This window comes from Botryllus schlosseri, chromosome 10 (genome assembly GCF_051294905.1).
Source record: "Botryllus schlosseri isolate E-star chromosome 10, Bs_hap1, whole genome shotgun sequence".
Taxonomy (NCBI): domain Eukaryota; kingdom Metazoa; phylum Chordata; class Ascidiacea; order Stolidobranchia; family Styelidae; genus Botryllus; species Botryllus schlosseri.
The window spans coordinates 590,675-607,151 of NC_137245.1; the positions used below are offsets into that span (position 1 = coordinate 590,675).

The 16,477-nt window shown below is 41.3% G+C and overlaps 1 protein-coding gene across 1 annotated transcript; it reads left to right on the forward strand.

The window, feature by feature from the left end:
* The first annotated feature begins 644 nt into the window (after positions 1 to 644).
* LOC145448756 (uncharacterized) lies at positions 645 to 11,827 on the forward strand. The gene is made up of 3 exons (XM_080327215.1): positions 645 to 10,877; positions 11,272 to 11,346; positions 11,409 to 11,827. The coding sequence occupies exons 1-3, from the start codon at positions 10,727 to 10,729 to the stop codon at positions 11,825 to 11,827; spliced, it is 645 nt and encodes a 214-aa protein (XP_080183341.1). The 5' UTR covers positions 645 to 10,726.
* The last annotated feature ends 4,650 nt before the right edge of the window (positions 11,828 to 16,477 follow it).

Sequence of the window (16,477 nt, forward strand, 5' to 3'; positions counted from 1 at the left end):
CTCCCTCGTTGAGACGGAAACAATCCTTCTTAGTCACAGTGGCCCCACGATTTAGGGGAGGAGGGGGATAAATGAAGAGTATTTTTCGTGGCGACAATCCACAAGCAGGCGGGGAATTGGGATGATGTACCACTTGCGGACATTTCGCAGGGGGCAGGATACACCGGGACCCAAGCCGGCCGCCCGAGGTAGGTAGGTAGGGGGACATTTGCATCTTGCGACAACGAACTCAACTCTTGTTCGCAGGATGACTCCTGTTCTTTCGCCGACGAACTTGCTCTTTTATATTCAGAATTTTCTGCTTGTTGCGAGATAGTAGCAGGAGGAGCATGGTAGCTTGCTCCTTTATCTCAGCTTCCGTCATCTTCTTTCCATAATGTTGATGAAGGACCAGAATTCCCTATTGGCGTGTCGTTAATGGCTTCTTCGGTATATTTTGTCAAACATCGGCGATTACTTCATTCGTGCATTTGCGTTGGAAAGTTATTTTTATCAATAAGCTCGGTACCGGTATTCAATATTCAGTTGAGGCATGTATGCCTGCATTTTCTTTCAACTGGTTGTAAAATATTGAATTAGTTTATATACATCAGTTGAATTACGCGTGCTGATCCACTTATGCACCATTCCTTCTGAGGCTAATTCGGCAATGTGTATATAACCTGACAGGTGACTTTCCGCTGCAAGAGACTATTGATATTTGTGACAACGCGCTGTACGGTGGTAAGGTACTGCCACCATCAATCCCGCGTAACGTCTTCGTTGAACTTTTACAAGTGGCAACTTGTTCCGTTGAGTTTAGCTTTAACGGGGTAATGTATAGACAACCAGACGATGTGGCTATGGGCAGTCCCCTGGGACCTATTAAGGCTGTATCAGACGAGGCGATGTCGGCCGATAATTTCTCTACCATCATGTGAGAGATCGTTGCACTTGATTAGTTTCAGAAGGCGTTGACCCGTTGCATTTAAACCTGCTCGGGGATGATTGACATCTGCGAATCGGTTTTTTGTTGTTGTACAGGTCAGGTACACTGTACTGTACAACGTACATACTACCGTATTATGATCAGTGATGGGCGGATAGTGATTTCTGAGAATCCGAATCCATCCGACAGCTCAAAGCTCTGATGAGCAATCCTTCCGAATACGAACAATCTCATCCAAATACCCATGCAAATCCGAAAAATCTTGTCCATAATCCAGAAAATCCGAACAGAATAAATAGTCCGAAGAATCCCAATTGTGCAGCAGAGTTAGATACATTTAGGGCCTAGAGTTGGCTGGTTTATATTTGCTTGGACCTTTGACAAAACAACTTTAGAGTGCTACCAGTCCTATAACAAGGGGTATACTGTCCGTTTTGGTTGTCGAGCTGACGATTTTTTTCTTTCGACTTGAAGTCAAAAGTCACGTCTGGTCAAAATTATCCGGAAACAAAGTTACAACTAGCCGAAAATATTCGAAACTAATTCTGCAATATGGTTATGATGTCTGTCCAATGTGTTCATGCTGCAATGTCTTGTCGAATGAAACCTTCTCTGAACCATGGTAGTATGGTATTTGTAAGGGTAGGTCAAAAAAGTTGAAGGTAGCACGAGTTTTGACTGCCATGATAGCTGTAGAAGAATATGCGCGTGCTGATGCTACTCGAAGGTGGTGGATGCATCCGATTTTGCAACGCCGGCTTATACTGGATAAGTGGAGCGGCTCAATAATTTAGTACTACATCGCAGTAATTCGTTTCGCAATGCCTCGCCAGAAGGTCCGTCCGGCAAACGGCTTGAGCAAAAGTGACGCTATTCAAGTCCCGACACTGGTTTATATATGGATACGCATGAGCGCATCTCTCACTTCTCTCATCGCCGGCGATGTCGCCGAGTTAATTGACACTGTCAATTAAAATCGGCGGCGATTCGGCCGATGGCAGCGATGATAAAACAAACACTAACGCTCCGCCGACATCGCCTCGTCTGATACAGCCTTTACGGTTGACAGCGTGAGTCCGTCAAACCACTGTTGTATCGCCGATATGTAGATTATACTTTTGTGATATGCATGAATGAGTCGGAGTGTGTGATGAATTTCTCATTCGCTTGAACTCGCTTCACCCGGCCTTGCAATTCTCAATTGAAAAATAACTCAATAACTCATCATTTCTGGACGTTTTAGTCGAAAAGCGCAATACCAACAAATTTGAAACGCCTGTCTTCAGGGAACCGACATTCACAAGACAATACCTTCGTTGGAATTCATTTAGTCCTCGACGCAGAAAGATTAACCTCATATGTTCGGGTAACAAACTCAGTTTAGAACTTGACACAATCCGAAAAATCTTACTTTGATAACGGTTACCCTGAACACGTCATCAGCCGCGGCATAGAGGGGAAATTACCGCAATTCTACGCATAAAAATCGACAGAGCCCATCGAACGAACAATAAAATATTTCTGCGGTCAGTAAGTGTTACGACACAGTCAAAACCAATGTGATTTTTACGACAACACAACTGCTTCCTTCAACACGCAAAGACGTGCTGTGCTCTTCAACAAAGTAATGTAGTGTACGAATATAAGGGCCACCGTGATTGTGGCTACGTGGGAAGAACGTCAAAACTACTGCAGGAACGCATAAACCAACATGTCTCCAGATTTATCAGAACACGTGCATCATGCTCAGTGAAAAGCTCATCCGCTTAAGCTTGATGCTGACCGATCAAAGGCCGTTAATTCTGCCATCGGCATACATATGTACTGGCATTCTCCGTTGATGCCCCATCATCACTGATAAGGACGAGGGACCGATTAGAAATTCACTGCGTGGCAGAAAATAATGAAATCGTGGAACTTTGTATGTGAATTGATTGGAAAGTGTCTACCAATCATCATAGAAGTATTCGTAGATGAAAGTAGGTAGAAAGCTTTTATTTACTGTTGAAACAAGTGTGATTTCGAAAGTGCCCTGCTGGTTTGCGTCTTTTTGTTGATTCTTCCAACCGTTTCTACAATTTTTCATAATTGGCAATGAAATTGTCGATTGATGCTTTCTGCATCACCCAGCGAGTCGGGCATAGCGGCCGGAGCGAAGGTAACGCTTGTTCAATTTCATCGTCATCAGTGTTCGTGTTAGGAAAAAGCCTTCAAGCATTCCAGTCGTTTTGGCGAATTTCTCACGAACTTAGATACCTCGTGTAGTATGCGTAATGCATTCGCACCTTCGGTGAAAGACTGGCTTTGCTATTTTGGACTACAAGATTGAGATGATGTCCCATACAATATATGTAAGTAGCTTTTGGAGCAACTCGCTTAATTCTAGCTTGGACACCATTAATGCGCCCTTTCATATTGGCTACCCACTCATTAGGGCTGGGCAAAATCGAGAACCTTAGTGATTCAATTCTGATTCGCGTATTATGCCTCGAGTCGAGTATCACTCATTACGACGTCACAACAAATTTGTTATGTCAAAGTCTAAATATGTACCTTTTGTGCCACCACAAAGAATATAATGCCTGTGATCAGTGGTGGCCTTACGATTGGGGGGGGGGGGGGGGGCTAGGCGAAACTTCCGGGGGTGGGCCCTCCTTATCTATATTATCGCAACTTCTGGGGGGCTAAGCCCTCCAGACCCCCCTCACTAGCGCTTAACGATACTTTTATTGTTCTACACCACGTATACACTGTTCCGGTAGTGCTTTGTCTGTACATCATGTTGAAACTTTCAGCATATAAAATAATTATAATGTCATGCCACAGTGCAATAAACGACTTGGCATATTCGAAAACAAGTGACTCAAGTGAACTACAGCGCGTGCCCAGACCCACCTATGTAGAAGAATTACGGGAAGTAGCATGACATAATAGTATAACAAGGCAAGCAACTGCACGCCAAATATACCACATAAATCCAGAAAGCTGTCGGCTGACATTAGTAATAAGCCAGCACACCACGTCAAGGTTTCAGCCAGGTGCTGGATTGGGCCTATCTTTTTGCTACAAAGAAGATTTTGTTGCATGATAAGGCATAAAAGCAAAATGTGCGGCAATGTGGTACAACACCAGTAATACCACAGGAACACATCATTACTGGTATCACCTGTGAAGAGCTAGTTCCATGATCTGTAAGAATATAGCTTTCAATACAACATCCATTGTAATATAATATTTATTGAACTCGGATAATTTTTGGGTGCCTCTCTTCAAGAGTTAACTGCACACCTAAAGCCTAGTGCACATTTGCGTAAATCGTACGCGCGTACGATTATCACTCTCTCACTAAATTGGCCGAAACGAGAGCTTACGTCATCGCTGAAGGAAAAGTGAGAATCAATTTAGTGCTGTGCCGCACGTTGTCGCTGCCGAGCGTCAGCAACGCAACAATCAAAATCACAGACCATGAGATTCACATTGTACCACCAATGGCAACAGTAACAAACTTTGCAGTATACGGACATACGGTACTATAGTAGCAACGCAATTTGTAGATAAACAGTTACACGCATTAATGAGAAAAATGTAAGTTATCAAGGAAATCTTTTCGTCTGCATAAAATAGGTTTGTTCAACTGAATAATAGTAGACTCCAACACTTTTAAATGAAACAAAGATCTGCCACGCGCAATGACATTATAGTGCTGTGCGCACTGGCGAGGTTTTCACTCATATGCTTGGTAATCGTCATAGCAGTCTGTTTTGGCAGCCAATTTACACTGACATGCGAGCTCCGTGCGATCATTTGCGCATGTTTTTGACCGAATCAGTTAAGGGATATGCTGCTTAATACGCTCAAACAATCTTATCACAGTGGCACTTGTATTGGTAGACAACATTGCTTGCATTGAAGGCAGGAAGTTCATATTTTCGAGAGTTGGGCAACAAGGATTTCGTCGTGTACACCACATGCGTGTTAACGCTGAAATAACAACGGTGAACAGCCGATTTAATAAGCTTTTCAAAACGGTTAGACACGTTACCTAGCCAAGGTGTGAAAATGCCGGGCATTTTTCTGGACCATATTTGGGAGCTATGTCTGATTGGGAGCTTGGCAAGTCAACAATACGCGCGTACGAATCGCACTCTCCGCGTAAGGTCTGCGTAATGCCCGCGTAAAAAAACGAGAGAAAAGAGGCTCTTTACGCGACGAGCAAACGAGAGAAGAGCAGAGAAAGGAAAGAAACTACAAAAATACTTTACGCGTCCAGTACGCGCGTACGAATTACGCAAATGTGCACTACGCTTAAGGGATTTAAATAGATTTAAAAGCAAAATCAAAACGGCAAAGTATGACGCAACAATCAAAATCACAAACCATGATATTCGCATTGTAACAATGACAACAACAACAACAAACCTTGAAGTATACGGACATACGGTACTATAGTAGCAGCGCAATTTGTAAATAAACAGTTACACACACGAAACAACACGCACTAATGAAAAAAATTGTAAGTTATAGAAAAATTCTTTTTGTCTGTAAGAACTTGCCTGGTTGGATTAAACCTAAAACGCCACAACTAGCATAGACAAAAGACCACTACAATCAAATACAATATACGTATTTGAAAGCACTGTTACATCATTCAAGTCTACAAGGCAATATAGTTGGTGGAAAAACAGCGTCATCCTCAATTTGTGCAGAAAATTCCTGAGCTGAAATAGATGGTTAAAATATTTGTGTAGCAGTTCAAAATTTGCATTGTCATTTCTTTCTGAATCTGAGATCCTGACTTACATCTAGCATGTACTTGCGGCATTGTAGCAGATACTTGACTAGAGTAATTAGGAGATACTAATGCTACAAATTATAACATAACATATAACTGAGTGATACCAAACTCATCGTAGCTAATGAAAGGTACGGTTGTCAACTGACGAGTGCGCCTTACTAAATATGCTGTTTACCGAGTCACATTTATATTGAACTGGTAGCCCATTTCAAGAGTGTAATGGTCAAAATTTTCTTATGCAACACCTGATCTTAGGGCAAATTTTGGTTGCGATCAAATCCGTGGAAAGTTGCACATATTTTTCATTTATTTTTCACTAAAGTTACACTAAAAAAGTACATTTATGGATAAGTTTCTTGACATTATTAAGGTACGAGATACTCGAATCGATGCGTATCCAAGGCACTGTCGCAAAACTCAGTGTTGGCGCCTTCAACAAAATCAATAGCCTGAAAAAATTGACCCAGTAGTAGGCTAATATAATTTACGGCTGTCTAGCCTGAATGTATGTCAACTGAGAAATGACCTCAAATTTAAACGACAGTGATGATAATCAAGCGATCTATTTACATAAAGTACCAAATATTTCCAGTAAAAAGTGAGTTGCATGAAAAATCGAAAAGCTGCAAAAAGTTGCTCGAAAAAATGAAGAAAAGTCGCAATATAAGATTCCTCGAAACAGCTTAAAACACCATACTGCATAACTTCCGAGTATTTAGGAAGCTGCCAGAAGCTGTAAAAAAAGTTGCAAAAACTTGACTTGTGATCATTTAATTCTTTCCTCTGCCCTGCTGAAATTGATTCCATTGCTAATTGTTTGGTCACATTTTGGTCTTTTTCTGTGACATCACATTAAATTATCAACCTCACAACAAATTGAATATATGTAGCATTTCGTACACCTTTCTCAATGATAGCCATTCAAACCTTTCAAGTATCGACATAGATTTTTGAGGCAGAAAATATCAGGCATCAGGCCGCTAGTAACTGTCCTGCATGCAAGATGTATTGCATATCTATCTATAGTACACCACCAATTATAAGACATCCACCTGTGATAAAAAAAAAACTTTCTGACAACACCATACACACTTTCTGACTGACTGTACCGGGTGCACATTGAGCATGGTAAAGCTTTGAAAATACGCTGCTAATCCGCAGACAAGAAATGAACAAATTTACCATCATGACAACCCTGAAAATGGATTTCCATTCAGAAAAGGCCCAATTCACAACAAGAGAATGGCTCAGTGAACAACAATATAGGCTATAATAGCCTATGCTTTCATTGGCTTTCAATTGACTATTTCCTTTGATATTTTGGATATTCAGGCTCAGTGTGGACACGGTTCATTATCAATTAACATACGGTATCATATGAAAGCTGGCATCAAGAGCTAGCAAGTAGAATCTCACAAACTTATACTGGAAAATTTTGATGCACTGAAATATACACTGCTGCCACTAGAAAATATATACTCAATAATAATTCATTCCATGTTACAATATGACCTCATTAACATAAAATCGAAGTACGCTCTTTTAACAACCACAGAAATTCAATTATCGAACACCGTTTACTAGACAATATTCTACATGGGTAGGCCTACATGTATTTTCACAGTTATTCGCAAAATGAAAAACTAAAATTGGCATAAATGGAGGGGGGCTCATAAAATCAAAGTAAGCTCTCTTAGCAGGTGCAGAAATTTAATGATCGACTACTGTTTACTGTACCATATTCTACATGGGTACATATATTTTCACGGTTACTCGTAAAATGACAACTAAAATTCGCATAAATGTAGGGGGGGGGGGGGGCTCATAAAATCAAAGTAAGCTCTTTTAGCAGATGCAGAAATTTAATGATCGACGGTTTACGGAACCATATTCTACATCGGTACATACATTTTCACGGTTATTCGCAAAATGATAACTAAAATTCGCATAAATTTAGGGGGGGCTCATAAAATTGAAGTAAGCTCATTAAGCGGATGCAGAAATTCAATGATCGACTACTGTTTACGGTACCATATGCTACATGTATTTTTACGGTTATTCGTAAATTGATAACCAAAAATCGCGTAAATGAAGAAGGCCCCCCCCCCTCATAAAATTAAAGTAAGCTTTTAGCAGGTGCAGTAATTTAATGATTGACTTCTGTGTGCGGTATTACATTCTACATGGGTACATGTATTTTCAGTTATTCGCAAAATGATAACATTTGCGTAAATGTAGGAGGGGGGGGCCTTTAGCTAATGGCAAAATAGATAGAGATCATCAAATCAAAGTGAGCTCTTGCACCAAGTGCAGGAATTTAATGATCGACAACTACTCACGGTACCATATTCTACATTGGTGCATGGATTTTTGTGGTTATTCGTAAAATGATTACTAAAAAATGAGATTTGATTATTGACCTGTCTTTACGGTACAATACCATATTCTTAATGGATACAAGGATTCCGTGGTTATTCAGAAAATGGTAATACTTGAAAAAAAGCGCGTAAACCAGAGAAATAGTTGGAAAAAGCGCGTAAACCGAGGAGGGGGGCCCTCGAAAGCGCGTAAATCAACCAGGGGGGGCCCTAGGCCGCCTACCTCGCCTACCCCAAAAGCCACCACTGCCTGTGATCCATCACATTCAAGATACCTTGGTATTTCTCTCGACCCTACCGACTTCATTGCCCTTTGTGGGAGGATCATGGATGGCTTCAGAAATGTTTTTCCAGTAACAGTCGTACCGTTGTATACGATATGTTTCGTATGCTGCGATACGGCCAATCATGGTTTCAAGTCTTCCTCATCGGAAAACAGTATCGAAACCATAATTTTCGTAGATAAAATAACTTTGAGTACCTAGGAGCCTAAAATTTCAGTACTCGAAAAAATCGTATTTTGCTACTCGACTTGAATCAATAAAATAATTACTCGATTCAGATTCGAGTACTCGAATCATTGTGCCCAGCCCTACCCATCATACGCCTGCCCGCAGCATTTTCCTAAACTCAATCCGAAAGAAGCCAAGCATTCCTGGATATCATTACTCAGTGTTTCCGAATCACATTTTGGTGTTTGACAAAATTACTCAGTGTTTCCGAATCAGATTTTGGTGTTTGACAAAATCCCCAAAACACCTTTCGTAACCCAATCGCTGTCCGCGTTCCGGGCGCAGACCGAAACCTGTTTTTTTTCCGGATTATGGAGTAACATCCTAATCCGGACTTTTTGATATCGTTGACAATTTGTCGCAGAATTGCGTGTGAGGGAAGTTCCAGAATTTGTTTTGGAATGTTGTGAATCAACCATGTGTATCTTCTACTTTCACTAGGGTTGTTAGTCCGTTTCCCATGACTTAACAAATTCTAGCTACTTTTTTTGTAATTCACCCCCTGCATCCGTGTGCATGTTGCCGTTTTTTCATGCACCTGATATTTTGACTGATGCTGTTCGCGAGTCTAGCGTAGGATTACAGTGATTATAGCCTTTAATTATTTGATTTTATGGACGTGATACTCTTGTTATATATACTGGGATAGGAAGCAGAACTTGAAAATGTCTTTTCCAGTGACAGTGGAGTACCGCCTATCTGTTGCTCTAAATATATGTTATTTCCTAAGATAGCAATATACTGGTAGGTGGTTTGAGTAGCAATATACTGGTAGGTGGTTTGAGTATTTCTAATATTGAAATAATTATCTTCCATGATAAATCAGGGGATATAATCCGGCTCTTCTTGTGCAGTTATGCAGTATGTTTTGACCAAAGAGAACAAAATTGTTTTATCAACAAAATTGTTTTATTTACTCTTTGATGCTTGACTGAGGTGATGTATATTTATTCTTCTAGAATGAGCCGTAGGGCGAAATGTCTGGAAAAAAGAAACCTGCAACAGTATCAAAGAAAACTAGAAGAAAACGATCGCAGCTCGATCCAGCACAACCGATATTGCAAAATGTGACAGCAATAAATTATACGACCATTCTAAATTTAAATTAATTACAAATAAATAGGTGGAACGCTAGGTAAAAGGCACAGTTATCAAATCGGGATTTCAAAGAAGTTGGCTTGACATCTTTCCTTGGCTAACATAAAGCCTATCAGAGGACGGCGGTTACTGTGAGTATCGAATGTGACTATGGAACGGAAACTCCCGTTTTCCCATTGTTAGGTCACGCTTGACTGAATCTAGCGACTTTGGTCAATCGCAGCGCAACAATCGAACAATTTGCCTTAGTTTAAATGGCATATCACACTTATAGATACTCAACTGTGATAACGAAATTACTAGACTAATCAGTTAGTGGTAATCTTGAAACTTGCTACAGTGTTAGATGACATCATTAACATATACAATTAGGAAGCTAGTCGCTCATCTGGGTATGCAACACAATCAAAATCAACATAGACCGATAGCGGCTTTTGCGAAAAATCCGTTTTTGGCTAGGCTGCTCGCACCTATACACTCGACTTCGATGACTAAATTACCACCCTAATCAGTTAGTGGCAATCGTGAAACTTGCTGCAGTGTTAGACGACATCATCGAGATATAGGGCGGAGGCCAATTCACTGACTCAAAGCAAAATTGCTGACTTAGGATCAGAACAGTGACTCAGCGCTGGGCCAATTCTTCGCTTCATTGTTTTCAGCGACTCAAGTGGAGGAAAATTTGAGACAGGCCGTCAGGAAGTTTAAGTCAACAATTGTGGCGCGGAAGTCGCTACAAACGTATAATTGTGTGTCGGGCTGCGTTGGATTCGTAGACGGCGTATTAACTGTGGTTTCATTATATTCTATCAGTATAGATATTATGGAGTATGTGAATAGTAAAAAGCCAAGAGTACCAAATTTTACGCCATCAGAAAAAGATCTTCTTGTGGACCTTATAGCGATGTACCCTGCAATAACATGCAAGAAAACGGATTAACTGTCCCGAAACACTAAAAAGGCGGCTTGGGATAAATTAACAAGTGAATTTAATGCGTCAGGACTAGCAGCTACTATGAGGAGTTCTGAAGCGTTGCTGAAATGCTGGAAGAATATTGAATCCCGCACCAAAACTGTTCGTGCCCAGCAAAATCGGGAGCGATTCAAAACTGGTGGAGGGCCAAAAGTCATCATTGAGAGCGATAGCATCACTGATAAAGTTGAAGGTATATGAGCAATATGAGCATATGAGACTTTTTATAGTTATTGTGTGTTGCCAACGAAAAACAGTTACCGGTACCGTATCAATTGACATACCAGCATCTAGAATCTGAATTGTTCAGAACAATCGGATGATAGCAAAACAATGAGCCGTTGCGGCTCTCCGATTGTTCGGACAATGCCGATAATTCAGACCTGGAGGGCGAATTATGGGTGGTTCAGTGCCTGATCATATTTTAATTTATATTTTCGTTGGTGCGACAGTAGCGCTCCGGAAGATAACTTTCGCATTGCCAGAAATCCGCCTACAGTTGCTCCATGTTAACATTCGATACTCACAACTTCAACTTTGTCAGTTATGCTATTATGCATCTTTTGTCACACTGTTTGCTATTTCAGCCCTACTTCCAAAAGAATCATTCGGATTGCACAATCCATACGACGATGATGCTGGCTGTGTGGAATATATCAATGGTTGGTGATTTTAATGTGCAGCTCATCAAGCAACATTTTTAAAATTAACCTGATTGATTCAGGCGATGAGGTAAAAAGAGACGAGGCAGTCGCATTGGTATTAGTAGAAGAGAGATCACAGCAAGCTCATGATATGAATGTTTCTGCTGCGTCTTCATGCTCAAATAATATCAGCATTTCGGAGAAGAGTTCTGCAAATTCAGGTGATATATCCAGTCATTATTTTCACAACAGTTCGTTCATCTTCTTCACTTTTGGTTTGTCAGGTTACAGTAAAAAGGAGCGAGAGCAAGATCCATATAGTCTTAAGCGTAGAGTGCTGGAGGAAGAGCTTGAGTTCATTCAGTTTAAAAAGAAAACTGAGATGATTATGGTGGATCAGCAGTCAGAACTGTTTCAGTTGAAAAGGAAAAATGAAATATTGAAAGGAGAGCTTTTAAAACTGGAACTGCAAAGTAGGAAGCAAGCCCAAGAGAAATAGGCGGAATATTTATAACAGTTGTTATGTTTATTTCAATACAACAAGAAAAACTCGTTAATGTGAATGAACATATTATAAGCAACCGTTGGTTGTACAAATCAAGTGAAAAACCGGCGAATTATGCTCCTGCGGTATGCTCGTGCGCCAATAGAATCATCAGTTTCTTCCACATTATCAGGATTTGACAGATCCAGTTCGTCTTCATCTAAAGTATCCTGTCGGGTATTAATAGCCAAATTGTGAAGGCATGCAGCAGCAACGATTATGGCAAGGCTGTTTTTCATATCAGTTCTTAGTGCAATGCTAAGACACATAAATCTTCGCTTCAACATACCGAAGCAGTGTTCGATGCGAGTCCTCGTAGCGATTTGTGCTTTGTTATACCTCCTCTCCCCAGGGGAGGTCGGGTTCAAAATTGGAGTCATCAGCCAGGTTTTCAGTCCATAGCCATTGTCACCCAGCAGCAGACCAGGAATTCTTTTTTCCAAGAATGAGTTATATATTGACGTATTTGCTAGAATCCGGCTGTCGTGTGTCGCTCCAGGCCAGCGCGATACAATATTGATGATCCTCCGGTTAGCATCACATATTACTTGGACATTTATTGAAAAATAACCTTTGCGGTTTCTGTATACTTCTGCACTATCACCCCCAGGTGACTGTATGGGAATGTGGGTGCAGTCAATTGTACCCACAACATCGGGAAATCCAGCAATATTATAAAAATTTGTCTTGGTCTCCGAGAAGTTCTCAGGCAGTTTTATGAATATACATTTTTTACGGCATATTGCCCTCACCACTTTGTGCACACTTCTCTGTGCAGTACGGCGAGCAACTCCTATGAGATCGCCATCGGTACATTGGAAGTTTCCTGTCGCAAGGAAGCGTAAGGTACATGCCAATGGAATGACAGGGGGCAATGCGTGTTTACCGCAATCCAATTCATGGTCATCACGAATGACGTCGAACAATTGCAAAAACACTTCCTTGTTGAAACGGTACCTGTCCTTAAACTCACTGCAGGTATATTTTTCAAGTGGATTCTGCACATCCCGTAAATATTTTCGCCGTGAGTTCGGGTTTAACACTTCTTCGCCGTCAATACAGTTTACGATTTCCACAATATCAATAGCATCCATCGCCTATATCAAAGTAAACAAAACCTATATCGAACTACAGATAACTTTACTACGTAAATACGCTGGTTGCCATGGAGTTATGGTTACAGCGATAAAACGTCTTATGACGTCTGCGAAAGCCACTGCTCAGCTGAGTCGGCTGGTGTTTGGACTTTTGGCGCGGAGTTGAGTTGGTAATCGGAACGCGCCTCAACTGAGTTCGTATTCGTGACTTAAGTTAGTTTTTTTTGAGACTAGCTTTTGGCCTCCGCCCATACACTTCGAAAGCTAGTCGCTTATCTCGGTATTCAACACAATCAAAATCAACAATTCAACATAGTCCGAAACCGGCTGTTGCGAAAAATCCGTTATTGGCTAGGCTGTGCGCAGTGCGCACCTAATACAATGCGTATGTAACGAAATTACTAATCCAACTGTGTAGGAAGAGCCTTCAAATTTCGCGCAGAGTTATAACGCATAATCCGAAAAATAGATACGAAATCTCGTCATCTCTCCCGCTATGGAAACACCTTCAAAATCTATAGAGCAACACAGGTTTTTGCGTAAAATCTGTTCCGCAGGTAGGCCTATAGGCTGGATGCAGGACCGTAACAGCACTTCGTCAGGCCCCCCAAAACGTTGGTCTTAGGCCCCCCATAGGGTGATAAATACAGGCCGACGCCGAAATGCCCATTTGAAGTTGCGTATATTTGCAGGTTCGCGCAAAGTGCGCTATCGCATAATAGATTTTACGCGAGTATATAGGACATAGGTGCGCGCACCGCCCAGCCTAGCGCGTAACGTATTTTTCGCAAAAGCCGGTATCGGTCTATGTGGATTTTAATTGTGCTGCATACCCAGATGAGCGACGAGCTTTCGAATTGTATATATTGATGATGTCATCTAACACTGTAGCAAATTTCAAGATTACCACAAACTGATTAGTAGGGTGATAATTTCGTTATCGAACTCGAGTATATAGGTGCGCGCAGCCCAGCGCGTAACGGATTTTTCGCAAAAGCCGCTATCGGTCGATGTGGATTTTGATTGCGTTGCATACCCAGATGAGCGACTAGCTTCCTAATTGTATATGTTGATGATGTCATCTAACACTGTAGCAAGTTTCAAGATTACCACTGACTGATTAGTCTAGTAATTTCGTTATCAAAGTCTAGTAATTTCGTTATCAAAGTCGAGTATTTATAAGTGTGATATGCCATTTAACTTAAGGCAAATTGTTCGATTGTTGCGCTGCGATTGACCAAAGTCGCTAGATTCAGTCGAGCGTGACTTAACAATGGGAAACGGGAGTTTCCGTTCCATAGTCACATTCGATACTGTGAGCCTTGTTATGTTTTTTCTCGGCATTGGCTGGTGCAATGCGCTAAAACAATTTGTGACTACTCCAGTCACCAACTGGAAAAAAATGAAAGATCTTTGCAATGAGCATCAAGAAAAAAAGTTCCACGGCCTTGCCGTTCAGCGACGTGAATGATTAGCGCAGGCATTCCGGACCGGCAATGATGCATAGCGGTAGGAAACGCTCGGTCGAAATAAATCGGAAGGTCATGTCTTCGATAATCGACACACTCAAATTATGCGGCCGCCAAAATATTTCGCTGCGTGGCCACAGGGATTCAGGGCGTTTAGGCCCGACCGAGACATATGAAACTGCTACGAACGAAATTAATTTTCGCGCCCTTCTCTGGTACAGGATGGCAGCAGTGGATCAAGCCCTAATTGATCATTTTCGCGACGCGCCTGGAAATGCGCAGTACAACAGTGGCGGTATCCAAAACGAAATAATTAATTTGTGTGGGGATAACATTCGGTCTGAAATTGTTCAAAGAAATAAAGCGGCTACTTTATTCTCTGTTCTCGCAGACGAAACAAGCGACGTTTCCACCAAATTCGTCCGGTACGCCGACGTGAATACAAAATTGGACGGCATCCTTCGCGAAAATTTCCTCGGATTTGTACACGTTAAGGACCTGACTGGATAGGCCTTAGCTAATTAATTGATTAGGTCCCTAACATCGGGAGGTGTTGACCTTAGTGGCCTCAGGGGTCAAGCCTCAGGGGTCAAGGATACGACGGTGTCGCCAATATGTCTTGTGAGTTCAGGCTTTTGTCCGTGAAAGGTTTGCCGGTGCTGCCTACACGCACCACAACTCGCACGTACTGAATCTTGTACTTTCGCATGCTTGCGGGGAAGCCGCCATCAAAAAGACAGTGAGAACGATTCAGGATGTGATCGTTTTCTTTAATGGCAGTAATAAACGCACTGAGATTCTCCAATGTGCCATAAAGGCTTTGTGCCCTTCCGCACACAGACCGAGGTTGATGCCTTTGTGCGAGACTCGCTGGGTGGAGAGGCACGACGCTGTAATGATATTCTGCCTGATGTATCCGTCAATCGTACATTCCCTGGATGAAATAGAAAACGGCAACGACAACACAGCTACAAAGAGCTCGGCTGGACGTTAGCGTTTGCGAATTCGGATGACGGATTTTGTGGCAAATATTCCGGAAAAACTAGTCGGTTATTTCAGAAACAGGTTCTCGGATATCTCAGAAATAGGTTCTGAGAAGATTTCCAAAGAAAGCTTCCAGAACATCTTGTGAGAAGGTCCGCAGGCAAACATAACACTGGTCGACATGATTTTTGTTTTCTGGCCAAAACGATGTCTATTAAGTCAAGATAAGGACATCCCACTTACAGGGTCCAGGGTCGCCTATATTTATTCATCAAGTGTTTTTGGAGTTGACAGGAAGTGTTGTCATTTTTGAAATATGTCAGATACCTATATATTAACCTCTATATTATCGACAATCGTAGCAGTTTGCCAGTGGTCCGTTCAATTCTAGATATTGTAGGCCTACAGCACGTTATTTAATTCGCAGGTTTTTTCAAATGACAGATCTTTCTAGGTTCTAGAAGCTGGGGATCCGGTTAGTTATCAATTGAAAGATTACGCAAACGAAATTATATCCGGTCGTTTTCAACGTCGAAAAGATTCTGTCTACACGTAAGAAGGCTGGAAAAACTCAGTACCTGGTCAAATGGTCTGGATACCCCGAAAAATTTAATTCATGGGTTTTTTGTAATGTTTTCAATCGTGAATATGGATTCCGAGTCCACGTCAAGTCGCGTTAATGAATTCAAACTCGAATTAAAAAATCAGTGTGTATTTGTACAATTTTTTATGTTAGTCGGAATAATCATTGTTTCATTATATCAAATTTCTGTGAAACCCGATCGTGAAATATATTTAACGCTGTTATCGAGCTGTCTAGGATATTTATTGCCGCATCGTGTGCGCTGAAAATACAATAAAATGTTGCTAACTTTACCGTCTAACGCTAGTATGTCAATTTTTGAAAATACCGCGTCAGATTTCGAAACGGAACTCTAGAGCAAAATAGAAATGCCACAAAACATGGCAGGCCTTAGTGAGATAAGTTTTGCAAACAATTTCGAACCTCGAATTGAAGTCGCAAGAAATACAATAGGATTCAGATTTGGTGATGA

Coding starts and splice junctions, on each gene's coding strand:
- LOC145448756 (XM_080327215.1), top strand. CDS start 10,727: ATGAGGAGTTCTGAAGCGTTGCTGAAATGCTGGAAGAATATTGAATCC. Junction 10,878..11,271: donor CATCACTGATAAAGTTGAAG/GTATATGAGCAA, acceptor TTGCTATTTCAG/CCCTACTTCCAAAAGAATCA. Junction 11,347..11,408: donor CTGTGTGGAATATATCAATG/GTTGGTGATTTT, acceptor TGATTGATTCAG/GCGATGAGGTAAAAAGAGAC.